Raw genomic sequence first — 12,798 nt, 5'->3', positions numbered from 1 at the left:
GTTGGAAATCGAAGAGGAGCATTTGGAACCGCTTAGACTGCCCCGTTCATGTTACATGATAATCACGTAAACGGAACATCACGAAAAGCCCCAGATTCTTTTCTCTAGATGGTTGTTTATTGGACAATTGAGCAGGTGTGTGGAGTCCAGAGATTACAACTCATCGATATCAACCAAACAAAGTTCATTTGAACTACTGCACACCCTGCCCGCCGTGGGTTTATAAATTATCTCTGTGAATTATTACAGACATCCCCCATCAGTCGATCTATAAATTCCCCTCATATACCGCGGGCACGCTGAAACAAGTGTCTTCCAGGGGGGAAGATGCATTAAGGGCGCCACTTGCCGCATATCAGGTGTCATAAGAAGTTGCAATCATAAATGTTGATTCTGTATGTATTAAAGAACAGACTACTCGTTGGGATGTAATCGGAGACCGGCCGCCGTGGCACGGCGGCAAATCCCTTTAAAATTGAAAGGGGGCATCTGCGAAGGGTCGCCAGGGAGAGGAGGAACTTTTAACCGATGTTTCGACAGGGCCCCACCGCTACGCGGTCAGCTGTTGCATGCACGCAACGAGGAAATCGGCATGAATTCCCCTGACGTTATTTATTTTGGCCAATATTGAACGATTGTTATTGTAGCTGAGAAACAGCTATATGTGGAACACATATACCATAAAGTGGGCCTAAATCGGTAGTAATGGCGAAACATTAGAGTCTATCTATCCTTCCATTTTGTCATGATTTTGAGCTTGAGCTTGTGGGTTTGTTGTTTTTCTGTAGAGAGATATTTTTTTCCCTGCAGGACATTTAGAATAAATTGAGCGGAGGCCCAAAGGAAATAGGTGTTGAGTATGTTCAATTTCAAACCGATTCGAAAGGATATGTCGTATTTTTTGGCTACTTGTAACATCTTGGTATACTCAAATTGTAAATTCGTGCCCTCCTAAAGCCTCGTAAATTCTCGTAAATTCTCGTTTTTCTTTGATTGTCATCTTGCTGCTCTCTCCTTTCTGTTCAATATAAAAACAAAATGCTCTTCCTAACAAATCAGCAAAACAAACAATTCCAATCTTTCTGTTTCTTATTTTCTTTTCTTAATTTATGGGCGATTGGGTTTTGGGGCTTTTCCGAGAGATGAAAGAGTTGGTGAGAGTTCTAAGAAGATGCCTTTTTTTCTAAGAAACAATATTTTTTTTTTATCCCTTTTCTTCTTTAAATGGGGAAAACAATCAAATATTTTTTAAACCTTTCAAAATTTAAAAATGTTGTACGTAAATGACGCAAAGTTTTAGGTCCTCAATTTGTTAAGTTATAGAAATATCTGGTTAAAGAACCTTTCTCAAAACGGTTTTCAAACCACTCTTTCACCAGACGATCGCCATTATGCCTCCATAAATAACCCATCAACAGATATTTGCCTAATATATTTCGTTCTTTGAGAGTATGGCTGAATTATCAGCGTCTAAACTGGCTATAGCTATATATTTCAAGCAATACGAACCCGAGTGAAACAAATCATTGCAAATATATTTCTGCTTTGTCAGTCCAAAAGATATTCAACTGCTTTCCAAAATGTCTATATAACCGGGGAATAGCCAGGTGGACCGACATTGCAGGACTCCCGAAATTGAATTGTGAGTGGATATCGAATCAAAAAGAGAGAATCCTTCAACAATCCCAAGACGACTCAATTACGTTTTACAGGCATGGTCCTTGTGTGCCGACATTATCCTCCCGATAAAGATTCAAAGCACGGAATTCAAATCACGCAAATTACGAGAGTTGGCAAACCATGAGGTCGGTAATATTATGTGGCTGAACTCCATTGAAACGAAGGTGAATGCGGTGGGAACAGAAATTACCTCGTTCTATATCAAAGATGAGCACTGTAGAAGCTGACAGAATGTCCAACGTTTTTACGAATGATGGAAAATCTAAAGTCCACGTTAGACGCAAAATAATTTCATTTTTTATTTTTGTTACTGGGAGGGAAAGGTAAAACCTGTGCTCCCGTAAGTGACGCTATCGGGCCCCAAGCATGCATCAACTACCGGGTCACCCCTACCCTAGATTTCTTCCACATTGCATCAGAAATGCCCTGAGAGCAGTTGCCATGGAAACTGGACAGCGGATGTGTAACTATGTCTCAGAGGACGGTTTTCGAAAGAGACTGGCTCTTGAGATACGAAGTCTGTTTCACTTGCGATCTTGCTTGAGCTCTTGTAGCAAATTATATTGCGCAAGAAACCGGCACTGTTAAGCCTAAATACTTTAAGAGCTAAGAAAAAATTAAAACGGCATAGTCCCTTTAAGCCGCGGTAACTACGTCATGCCGGATATCCGCCGGCCAGAAGCTCATGCTTCAAGTCTTCTTTAAAGGGGAAGCCCGGATCGAGAAATATCTGACTGATCCACTTACATCGATGTGATTTATCGACCATCTGTTGCAAACCTGTTATGAAACAAGAAGATGTCAACCTCACTCCATCCATCGCGGACTGCGTTTTCTTCAAAGTTCACGGCACGACGCAATGAACTTCAAGCCACAGTATCTTTGGGGACGCAGGGGTGCTTTAGCATGAAAACAACACACGGGCCTTCGGTGACTATATCGGCAAAGGGTTAGACATCCCTGACATGAAGTCAATCAAGCGGTTGCCAATTTTTTCGTCCTTTTCATTTAATTTAGCGGTTCAACTGTGCCGATCGCCTGCCCGGGTAGTTTGCGTCTATCTGAGTTGTCAGCGACACTTCCGGATGAAATGTTTCCATAGGTCTGCATTGCAGTTTGGGTCCTGTTTACGTTTCACTTTGCGTTTCTTAAGTCAATATGGAAACTAGTAGGCTGTACAAGCTCTACAAAACACTTTTCATGTTAAATGTTCGAGCACCTCAAATTTAACATTGCGCACACATACGTGTGCGCACTGTTAAATTTGAGGTATCCTCGCACGCCAGCTAGGTATAGCAGATCACGACTTGCTTGTTTTTGTGGCCCCGGATTCATCTATTGTAAGAGAGGCTCAGTATCGTGTTTCTGAAATGGCCAGTCTGATCCAAAATTGGTTGATCGATGTAGCTTTGTATTTGCTTGGGCGAGAGAGTCCGAAACGACATGTGACCTTTCCCAGTTTACCAGTGAGTTCGGGGGTATACATAGGGGGATGTTAAAAGTGCAAACCATTTGGTTTGGGCGTTACAAGCGGATATAAGGCCGTGTCAGGGGTTCAAGCGGTACAGTGGGGATCAAAGCGATGAAGAAACCAATGAGGATGGAGACCAGGCATCATTTCACGACTCAAATTTTCTAATATAGGCTCAAAGCAAAAATAGCTTTGGTGTCAGGAAAAACACGTGATTTGCACCGAATGAGTTGTTCAGCATCTTGCTAAAGACTTCATAGTAAAGATGCTGCAAATTCCAGCCGTCCATATTTATAACCAACATAATAAGTAAGACCGATTTCCGTGACACCAAAACATGAATTTCATGTCCAAACATCAAACGGAGTAGTTTGGCCGTGTTATATTGGCTGCACGTTCTGTGCAATCTTCGCCCGGGGCAGGCTTGTTAACAAACGCGTTGCGGCCATTCCTGAACACGATGTAGTCCACCTCTGACAAACCGTCTAGTATATGTTAAGCGCAAGGGCGGGGGGGGGGGGGGGTGTAAAGGCAACCGGCACTTTTATTCCCCTCTACATACCTTTGGGTAGTACCCCGACCCCCAGATGCACTCTAGCGGTCACCCTAGGTCGGTGTAATGTAGAGGGGATGTCACCGGAAATACGTCATCGCCCATTGTTTTTCTAACTGGCGCGAAGCGAGTTCGAGCGCAAAAAGCGTGGCAGCTGGATCGCGCGTGCATTGCAGTCGATTGATGAACTAGTTACCAAGCACCGTTCTTTCTACCATACCAGCAATGCAGTCCGCCCGATGCTGCACACCTGATGTTTTCTGTAATCTAATCAGTTAGGTTCCCGAAAAATTGATTTGGCTCTTGTTTTTTTCAAACCGACGTTCAGAGGTGTTTTTTTTTAAATGTTACAGGGATGTATTAAGGGCGGGTGGATTCGGAAAGCCCACCCACAGCCTGGCAAAAGAGACAACTAGTTTTTAATATCACCCTAGTATTCGACGAACAGCTGTGTGGTTTTACATATATAGAAATAACAACGCTGTTCTGCTTGTGCGCACTTTAATGATTTAACATGCGTCGTATGCTCAAACAATAGTCTGACTCTGCTTGGAATAGTTAGGCTTCTGTCTCCATCGTCCAACGGTTCAGGTTTACAAGAAACGGCTGATCGAATCGAATAGTTCAGTTTGTCATTGAATACAAAAACGATGTTGGTGAATACATAAAGATACATGTGCTTACTTGGTACTACATGTTCACTAATACATGTAGGTATAAAGGTGGGCTATAAACGAAACCAGATCAATTGGACTGAACATTATCACTTAGACCCTATTTGCATGCATGCGGTTCTTCCTAGGTCTACCGGAATATGTAAAGAATAAATTGACACAAATCAAATTATGGTGTAATTTCATATATACCGTCGAATGAATGACAAATCCTTGCGAGTTGTATTGTATTTGTCAAGATGTGTTTGCCTACGAAAAAGGAAATAAGATTACACGAAGAAAAAAATCGTCACATGAGCTAAACATGGGAAAACATACAGTGTGTTGCAAACCATGGGTTAGGCCCCTACTTCAATTTGAATAAGGTCAGCCCATACATTGACACCATTACAAGGGAATTTTAAGACATAGGCCTAATGGTTGATTTCTTTTCGTTGGAAACCGCTTAGGCCTATAGTAGATTTGAGTACTACGCTGTAAAGAGGTAGACCAGAAAGCCCCGTTATAGGGAAATAATGTTTGAGAAAGGAATGTCTTATTTTTCTCACTTGAATACATTCTGAAAAACCACCAACACCTAAAGAAAGTCATAACATATCCTTGTAGAATTGACGATTGTAAATTCCATCGGAGTCATCCAATAAAAAAATGTGAAATAAACAGAAGGACAGACTAATGCGAGTTTGTCGCAGCATCGCCAATCTTGCATTGGAAGCGCCTCGGATGGGTAATTATATTTTTGTTCTTATATTTATATTTTGTCCTGCTTTGAACTTTAATGTGCTGAATGTGCAAAGCCTGTGCGGTTTACACGCGGGCGTCAAGGAAAATATGAGAAGCTAGCACTGCACGCTTGATGTAAAAAAATAGCCGTGACAGGTGACATTGTGACTGTTATGGCTCCATGTTTGATGGATTGAAGAGGCAAAAAATGTGTTGTAAGGAAAGGAAGTCTTGAGGGAAAGAAAACATGTTTTAATTTTTGGGGGGTAATTTGAGCCCAAATAATAGTCAAGGTTCGAGCGGGGCAATTTAAACAGAGTCAGCCACGTGGTGGACAAATAAACAAAGTTTCTTCGTATTTTGTCTGTTTTCTTTGTGGTTGTCGTCGTGTAAAGAAGCAACGTTTGGAATTCGGAAACATCATTAATTGTTCTTTGTTTATACAAAACTGGAAGGCAGCCGTTGTGGATTTGGCTGCGGAGATTATTATAACGCGACTTTGCACAGGCACAAATCAAAACAGTTTATGTCTCTAAATGTGCAGCTAGAACTTGTTTGGGCTTAGCCTAGTTGGTACCAAAAAAAATATCAGAAGAATGTGATAGAGTGGAGGTTATTGATGGTTGGGATACGGGTCGGGGTTCCTGAACCTAAATGTTTCTGACTTTGGTCTAAAACGCAACTAATAAAATGATTGTTGATTCGTTCATGGAAAACACCAATGAACAGGAGAACAAAGGAAGTTTAATAGCAACATACGAGAGACTGACTTGCCGTTTTCCTTAAGGCGTATAGTTTGTTCCCTAATAAGGAGTTCACAGAAAGCTGTTGGATAAGGTTTGGCAAACGCGATCAGTCGCAGAGTTTGTCTACCAACTTTTACGTATAGTCCGTTGTTGATTAGCACTTTCAATTATCGAACCAATCCATCATCAAAGTATTTTTTTTCATGGCTCCATCCACTGTCTACCGGTAATTATCTTATTTCACGCGCTACAAACGTGTTGTAGACCATGTAGATAAATGTGTGGGGACGGGGATTCGGATCCCCAACGAGCGCGTGATCGTCAAGCATGACGTTCTTTGTAATTAATTATGGATACGAATGCATTACGCGATTAAACAGGTAAAGCAAGAAGACAAATGTGTTTGAAATTCTCCGGCGAGTTATAATTCATACCAAATAACCAAGGCAACTCCACTGGGTGTTTGCTTAACTTTAGTCCCTTTCGATTCGTAGAAGTCTCGCTATCTGTTCGGGGGGAGAATCGTAAACCCTTGTCGTGGGTAATATGGCCGACTAAGTGCCAATTAGATTGGAATTGAAGGGAACTCCATTAACGCCGCGCGACGATTATAATGCGAACAGTACATGATGGATCGCTCGCAAACCCATTTACGATCATTCTGGGATGATTGTTCCTGCCTGGCTCTGGGTTTGTGTGCTTTGCAGGAATTAAATGAGCGATCTGCTGGTCTATCGGACCTGCAATCGCCCGAAAACATCCGGGGGGGACGAAATAATGGCGAGAAGTAGTAGGCGTTAAAATTGCTCGGCCGGGCGCTCCCTCCCTACACGCGCACACGCCCCCAGAGGGCCTTCTGCTGATCAATTCATCAATGGTATATACTGCCAGATTTACAAGGTTTACTTTGCAGGTGTTTTTTGGGGGGAAACGGATCGAATGGCGAACGAATGGAGACAAATACAGAAAACTCCAAATGGATGCGAAGAAAGGACTGTCCGGAAACGAAGTGGCATGAAATGTAACAGCACGGACCGAAAACGAAACTTAAGCGCTCCAGTTGCTTCTGGGAGCAAATTGTACGCTCGTGCGTACAATTACTGTTTGTGATCTTTCTTGACTGAAATATCTATTTTTTGTTCATGTAGTGTAATTTGACGCTTTTGAATGTTACAATTGAAACAGCTGAGATTCGCTTCTTGAGTCAGCTGTGAGTTGAATATCCTTCACTACAGTCTCCGCACTGTTCATCAGTAAGTGCCCCAGCAGTGGAACTGAAAGCTGTCCGAACATTACACACACTGTGCAGAACTGTATGTTGAAACCGGACAATCACGGCGCGCTATATCTTATCCCACCGCTGCCACCACATCGATATGATTCACATGACACTGCCAAACTCCTTGACTAAATTGTGTGTTCAGATCCGAAAAGACGGGTGAGAGGAATGTAAGTTGTGAACCAAAGAGTCACAGTGAGGAACAAAACCTACTCTATGTTTTGTCCTTACGTTGAAAATGAATTAAGGCCTACACGTTTAACGGTGTGAAATTTGGGGAAATGGACAAAATCGGGGTCAGAACCCCACCGTTTACAAAATAACATACAAAGACAACGAAATTCCAAGTAAAATATGTAGCCGGTCTACAATGCATGCGATTTGGCGTAAAATGGTTAAGTTAAATTTAAAGTCTAATTTTAAAAACTGTTGAATCTTGGACATGCGCACTCAAACAGCGGGGCAAACTTACGTCACAAGTCACGTGGTCTATTTCAACCACCTCAAGCAGTTGCAAATCTTGTGCGAGAAACAATCGACAAGCTACATTACATCTAGTCACTCTCATTCAAACAAACCAAACTTATGTTGCTTTGCAGAACATACCTCATAAACCTACAGGCCTAGTGGATATGATAGCAACATGTCTGCTCGTGTGTACGTATGAAAAGAACAAAACCCACGCCCTTATTGCATGAGGAAAACAATACCGCGCGAAACAGGAATTAGTAAAGATGATTAACTGTTTTGTCTGTAGCTGATTGCAAGAATAATATAAGCTTAAGTGAAGATATACGACATCTCTCATGACGTCTGGTAAATTATTCAGCATCACTATATCGTAATTCTGACGAACATGTCGTAGATTATTACTTATGCAACAATACAAACTCAATTCGACCCCCCCCCCCTTACGCAGGCAATTTTGAAAAGGAGCACCCAAGGGCGACGAAGCGAAGAGCCTTAATGAAGGCCCAAATTAAAGACAAATGAAAGTGACACCAGGCACTGGCACCAACGCTGGGCAGGAAGAGCTTTTTTGTTTTCGGGTGATTGGTGGAAAAAATCGGCGGGCTTGACAATCTGCCTCGCCAGAATGCCATACAGCTGGATAATATTTTTCCAGGCGAATGCGGTCCATAAAAAATCTTTCTCTCCGTATCCTAGTGACGGCCAACGGTCCATTAGGGCGGCACGTGGCAACAGGTCCAACGTTTTGGAGGGAGTTGCCTAGCAACCGATTCCCGCATCAGTTTTGTCCTTTTGTTTTTAAATTGGTCCATACAACGAACATCCTTTGTTATTGTCAAACAATATTCCGAGGCCCATAGGTTTCGGTTTGTTCTTATTTTTTTGCTAAATCTCTCATTAATTCGTTCTACCATACAGGCTCGTTCAAATAAACAAACAAACACGTATTAATGGATGCAGAGAGGGCTTTCTTTTCGATATAAAGAACAAAAGATTCCTAGATATAAAAATTTTAAAAAATACAGGACGAGAACATAGAGTGAAACAGGCTGGAAACAGTCCCCAAAACTCTAATAAGGCTACGGTGATCCATCTGTTGTTAAACAAAAGCAGCCAAAGAAAAACTGTCAAAATTGACTCTGAAAGCAGTCAAATAACTAATATTAAAATTTGACTAAATGACCGATATGCAATAATATCCAAATTGTTAAAGAACAACTAGTCGGGCACCGGCCTTTTATTCGGACAAAATCGACGAATTTGAAATTCGAAGATGATAACACTGATCTGCGTTTTTAGGATGGCTAATCTACAACATTTCACTAAGCCAGACAAGCCTACATATCCATTCTCAGTATGTACACCATTTCTCGACCAAGGACTATGTCACAGTCGAGCAGTCTTTTCCAACAAACTCAAACAATCCTCTTTGCCGCTATACGAGCCGGCTCATCCACACTCCACCCGCCAATCCGGCGGCTGATCTCATGACTTTTTAATTTCACTCAGTGTCTCGTGGACGAGCGCTTTCTGTTCGACACTCTCGAGTGCAGTTGTAATGACTCGTTACCTAATGCGCGTTACGACTGTTTCCCGCGCGTCGGTTGCTATAATTTTGGCCCCTGAATCCTGCCCCATCCCTCTGCCTGTGATAACCGAAATGAACTTAACATCCAACATTGCTCACCGAAACAAAGAAAAAAGTATTACATACAATATTTATAACAACTTTGAAACAATTTTTATGAGACACAACTCTTTGAGACAACTGATGTTTGTGGCCGACGATCACTTGCATGTGTGAACCAAAAAGTGGAATGCAAAAGTTTAGTTTGTTCAAAAAAAAAAGAGCTTAAGAGATTTTTGGGAGTACCCCATGTGAAGTAACTGGATCTGAAAGAGCAATGTTGTTCTGCCGTGAGAAAAAAAAAGTATCTTGGATTTCGATGTCTTCTAGAGCCGTGCGGATTAATACCACGCAGAATTTCGAAACCAAACAAAGGCACGACCAAAAGCTATTGCTCTCCAAAGACTATAGTTTGGGACATTGTTTAAAAAGTAGCGTAAAATGAGGTGGATCAAAATAATAATTGCAATATAATCGGGACGTGTCATGATAGTATGTTTTATCGTTTTCGCTTACACAGCAGGAATCATACATCTGCATTGATTCGTTCGTGATCCCGACAATGAAAGGCGGAGCTGATTCAATTACCTAACGCATCAGACACTGCGACAACTGCTTATGGATGTCCGGACCAAGGACGATAGGAAAATTCAAGATTCGTGTGAAGTTGGTAGACTTGGGTATCATGCAACATCGTTTGAGTGATGAAAAGGCGAGCATTGTGCCACCTTCGCTGATTTTTCGAAATTCAATCAATAAAAATCAAAATGCCAGACTCAGCCCCAAATAGCAACGATGCTTTAATGGTGGCAAAGGCGTAAAAAGCAGCAGTAGAAATATCAGTAACAGCAGCGGCAACAGCATCGGTAGCTGGATTCAGAAATGTAATGTCAAAGCAATTGTAATGCCAATGTGGTACCAGCAGCGGTAGCTGAAGTAGTAACAGCAGAATCAGCAGCAGTATTTGCAGCAGCATTAATTTCAGTAGCAACTGCCACAGCAGCAGCAACAACTGTCACAGCAGCAGCAACAACTGCCATAGCAGCAGCAACTGCCATAGCAGCAGCAACAACTGCCATATCAGCAGCAACAACAACAGCAGCAGCAACAACAACAGTAGTAGCAGCAGCAGCAGCAGCGGAAGTACACCCAGTAGTACCTGCTGTCTTGGTAGCAGTAAAGCAGCAGCAGCAGCAACAACAACAGCAGATTAGTATCGGCAACCATATGAAGCGGTAGTGGCAGAGAAAGTATAGCAACAGCGGCAACAGCAACTGCATGCAGCAGCATCAGCCTTAATTCAGCATCAGCAGTAAACCAGCAACAACAAAAACTTAGTATAGTGATTGTAATAGCACAGAAAGAAACAGAGACAGTAACGACAACAGCAACAGCAGCTGCATTTCATACAAGCTATGATTGCCATGTCCACCAGCACCTTCCAATGAGGCAGTGCATGCAGTATAATCGGCGGAAATTGGGTCTTGAAAACATTGATCTTGAAATTGTTCTTCACAAATAAAACTAAAATATCCCGAATGCTAAAATAGACACAAGTCCACCTGCTTCATAATTATAGCACCTGTCTCTAGATGACAATTGACAGCTTCTCTCGAGGTCAGGTAGGTAAATTTAGATTCATATACGGGCCATATACATCGACGCACATCATACATCAAGATTCAAGTTTCGCATAAATTAACGACTGTATCATTCGCTCGTCCTCTTGTTGAGTACATGAAGAGTACTTGAAAGTGATCCGATGGGCGATGATTTCATTAAGGTAATGTTTTTTTGTAGATGAAATATTGTACTCGACAATGAAAAGAGCAATTTTGACAAGATAACAGGTAGTTAATGCCGTGTTTTAAGGAGAAATCGCGTGAAGTGGAGAAAGAGCTTTGGATGTGCAGGAAGTATGAGCGGAGGCATTTAGATCAAGATTAAAAATATTCACGTTTCAAGTCTTGCCAGACTGCTGTATTTTTTTTTTAAATTTTGTATTCACTGAAAAAAATCGAGTGTGTTTTGTGAATTTTAAATTTTGCCTCACTATCCGATTTATAAAATTTTCGTGTGTGCCAATATGACTGTAAACAATATATTGACTTATTTTGATTGTTTTTACCGTAATGACGTTTTCTTCAAACGAATTTGGTAATACGATAAATTGCGTTTATATTTTGTTCTCCTAATTCTTCTAAATAACGTTCTTGTGGAGCCAAATATTTTTCATAATTCACGATAATGCTTTAGACCCAGAAACAATCATTATTTTCTCTCTTAAATTGAATCTGATTGGCGTCTTAGACTGCATCAATCACTTTGGTGGCGAGATAATCTCGGCACTATCCTGTCTCTTCTCTCCCCCGAAACACCCCCCCCCCGTAAAAAAAAATACCGATTACATTAGAGCGCCGGAAGTTCCGCTCGCATCTCGACAAAGTTGAGAGGAGTTCACAGAACTGGGTCTGTTTTCTTTATCGGTAATCACACGGTTTCGCCGGGGGGACATAGAGTAAACCGATATGGGACCGCTCGATTTTGATAACAACTTTAACAAGATTGCATCTCTTGAATTATTGCATTTGGTGTCGCTTCGTCACGACGTGGTAAAGGTGTATCTCAGGCTAGCCCATCAGGTAACTTTAGTACCGTCACTCACAGACCCCGTTACAATTGTCCCCCCTCTGCATTACGATCGAAATGTCAACTTTCATTATTGTTTGGTTACAAAATCCCTCAACGCTCCGCACTTTATTTATAGAAGGTTGGATTTACTGCGTGCGTAATTAACATGATTTCATTTGCAATATTTCGCATGATTTTAAAGGTGCAAAAAATGCGTATACCAAAAGCAACCCGAGAAGATGGATTTGTAAGACACACAGTAATCAAAATGCGTTAAAACCGATTTCAAAGAGAGCCCTCTTCGAGAAATGAAATGACCAAATCATCAAGACACTGGTTTATTTGAACACCATAAATCCCGACAAATTCAAATTGGATCCCTTTTCACAATGCCCAGAATTCCAGCAAACAGTCCCCAGGATAGCGCAGACCATAGATGAGTTTTTCATTGACTGATTTTCGCAATCAGGCAATGACATCAGTGCGGTTCGGGAACCGTTGCGCACATTGCACCGTCGCACAGTCATGCGGTGTGAAGTCCCAGATTTAATCTGTGCGCACGGCCTGGCCTGCGCGCGAACGGTGCAGTTTGCACTTGAGCGAAACCTTGCTAACTGGTTGAGATCACTATCTGCTAGAGCCTTCCAAAGTTGGTGGGGCCATGAACGTGAGGCTAGTAAACGGTGGGTTAGACGCTTGGAGGACAGGGGTAGCCGACCGCTTACATCACATTTTATGCGGACGTGTTTTGCCGCAAGATATCGGCAACCGCCGTGCATCTTTCTCTCCATAAGAACTCGCCAAGTTTCATGGGAAAATACACACGGCCCTTCTGGGGTGCAGACCTGTAAATACTAAATAGGCCCGAAATTGCCTATATACGCCGGCCAAATCACAATTCACATGCCCTCAAATTCTCCGATATTAGAGCATTATGTGGGCC

At 42.0% G+C, this 12,798-nt stretch overlaps 1 protein-coding gene across 1 annotated transcript in view; it reads right to left on the bottom strand.

Annotated features, from left to right (window-relative positions):
* The window catches only part of LOC119729850, a 35,831-nt gene extending 25,528 nt beyond the window's left edge, over positions 1 to 10,303 (bottom strand). The window contains exon 1 of the mRNA XM_038202643.1: positions 10,144 to 10,303. Coding sequence (XP_038058571.1) covers positions 10,144 to 10,303 — 160 coding nt within the window. The remainder of the gene's footprint in view (positions 1 to 10,143) is intronic.
* Positions 10,304 to 12,798: the final 2,495 nt, after the last annotated feature.

Source organism: Patiria miniata, unplaced genomic scaffold, assembly GCF_015706575.1.
Source record: "Patiria miniata isolate m_02_andy unplaced genomic scaffold, ASM1570657v1 HiC_scaffold_21, whole genome shotgun sequence".
Classification (NCBI taxonomy): domain Eukaryota; kingdom Metazoa; phylum Echinodermata; class Asteroidea; order Valvatida; family Asterinidae; genus Patiria; species Patiria miniata.
This window is presented reverse-complemented; position numbering and strand designations above follow the sequence as displayed.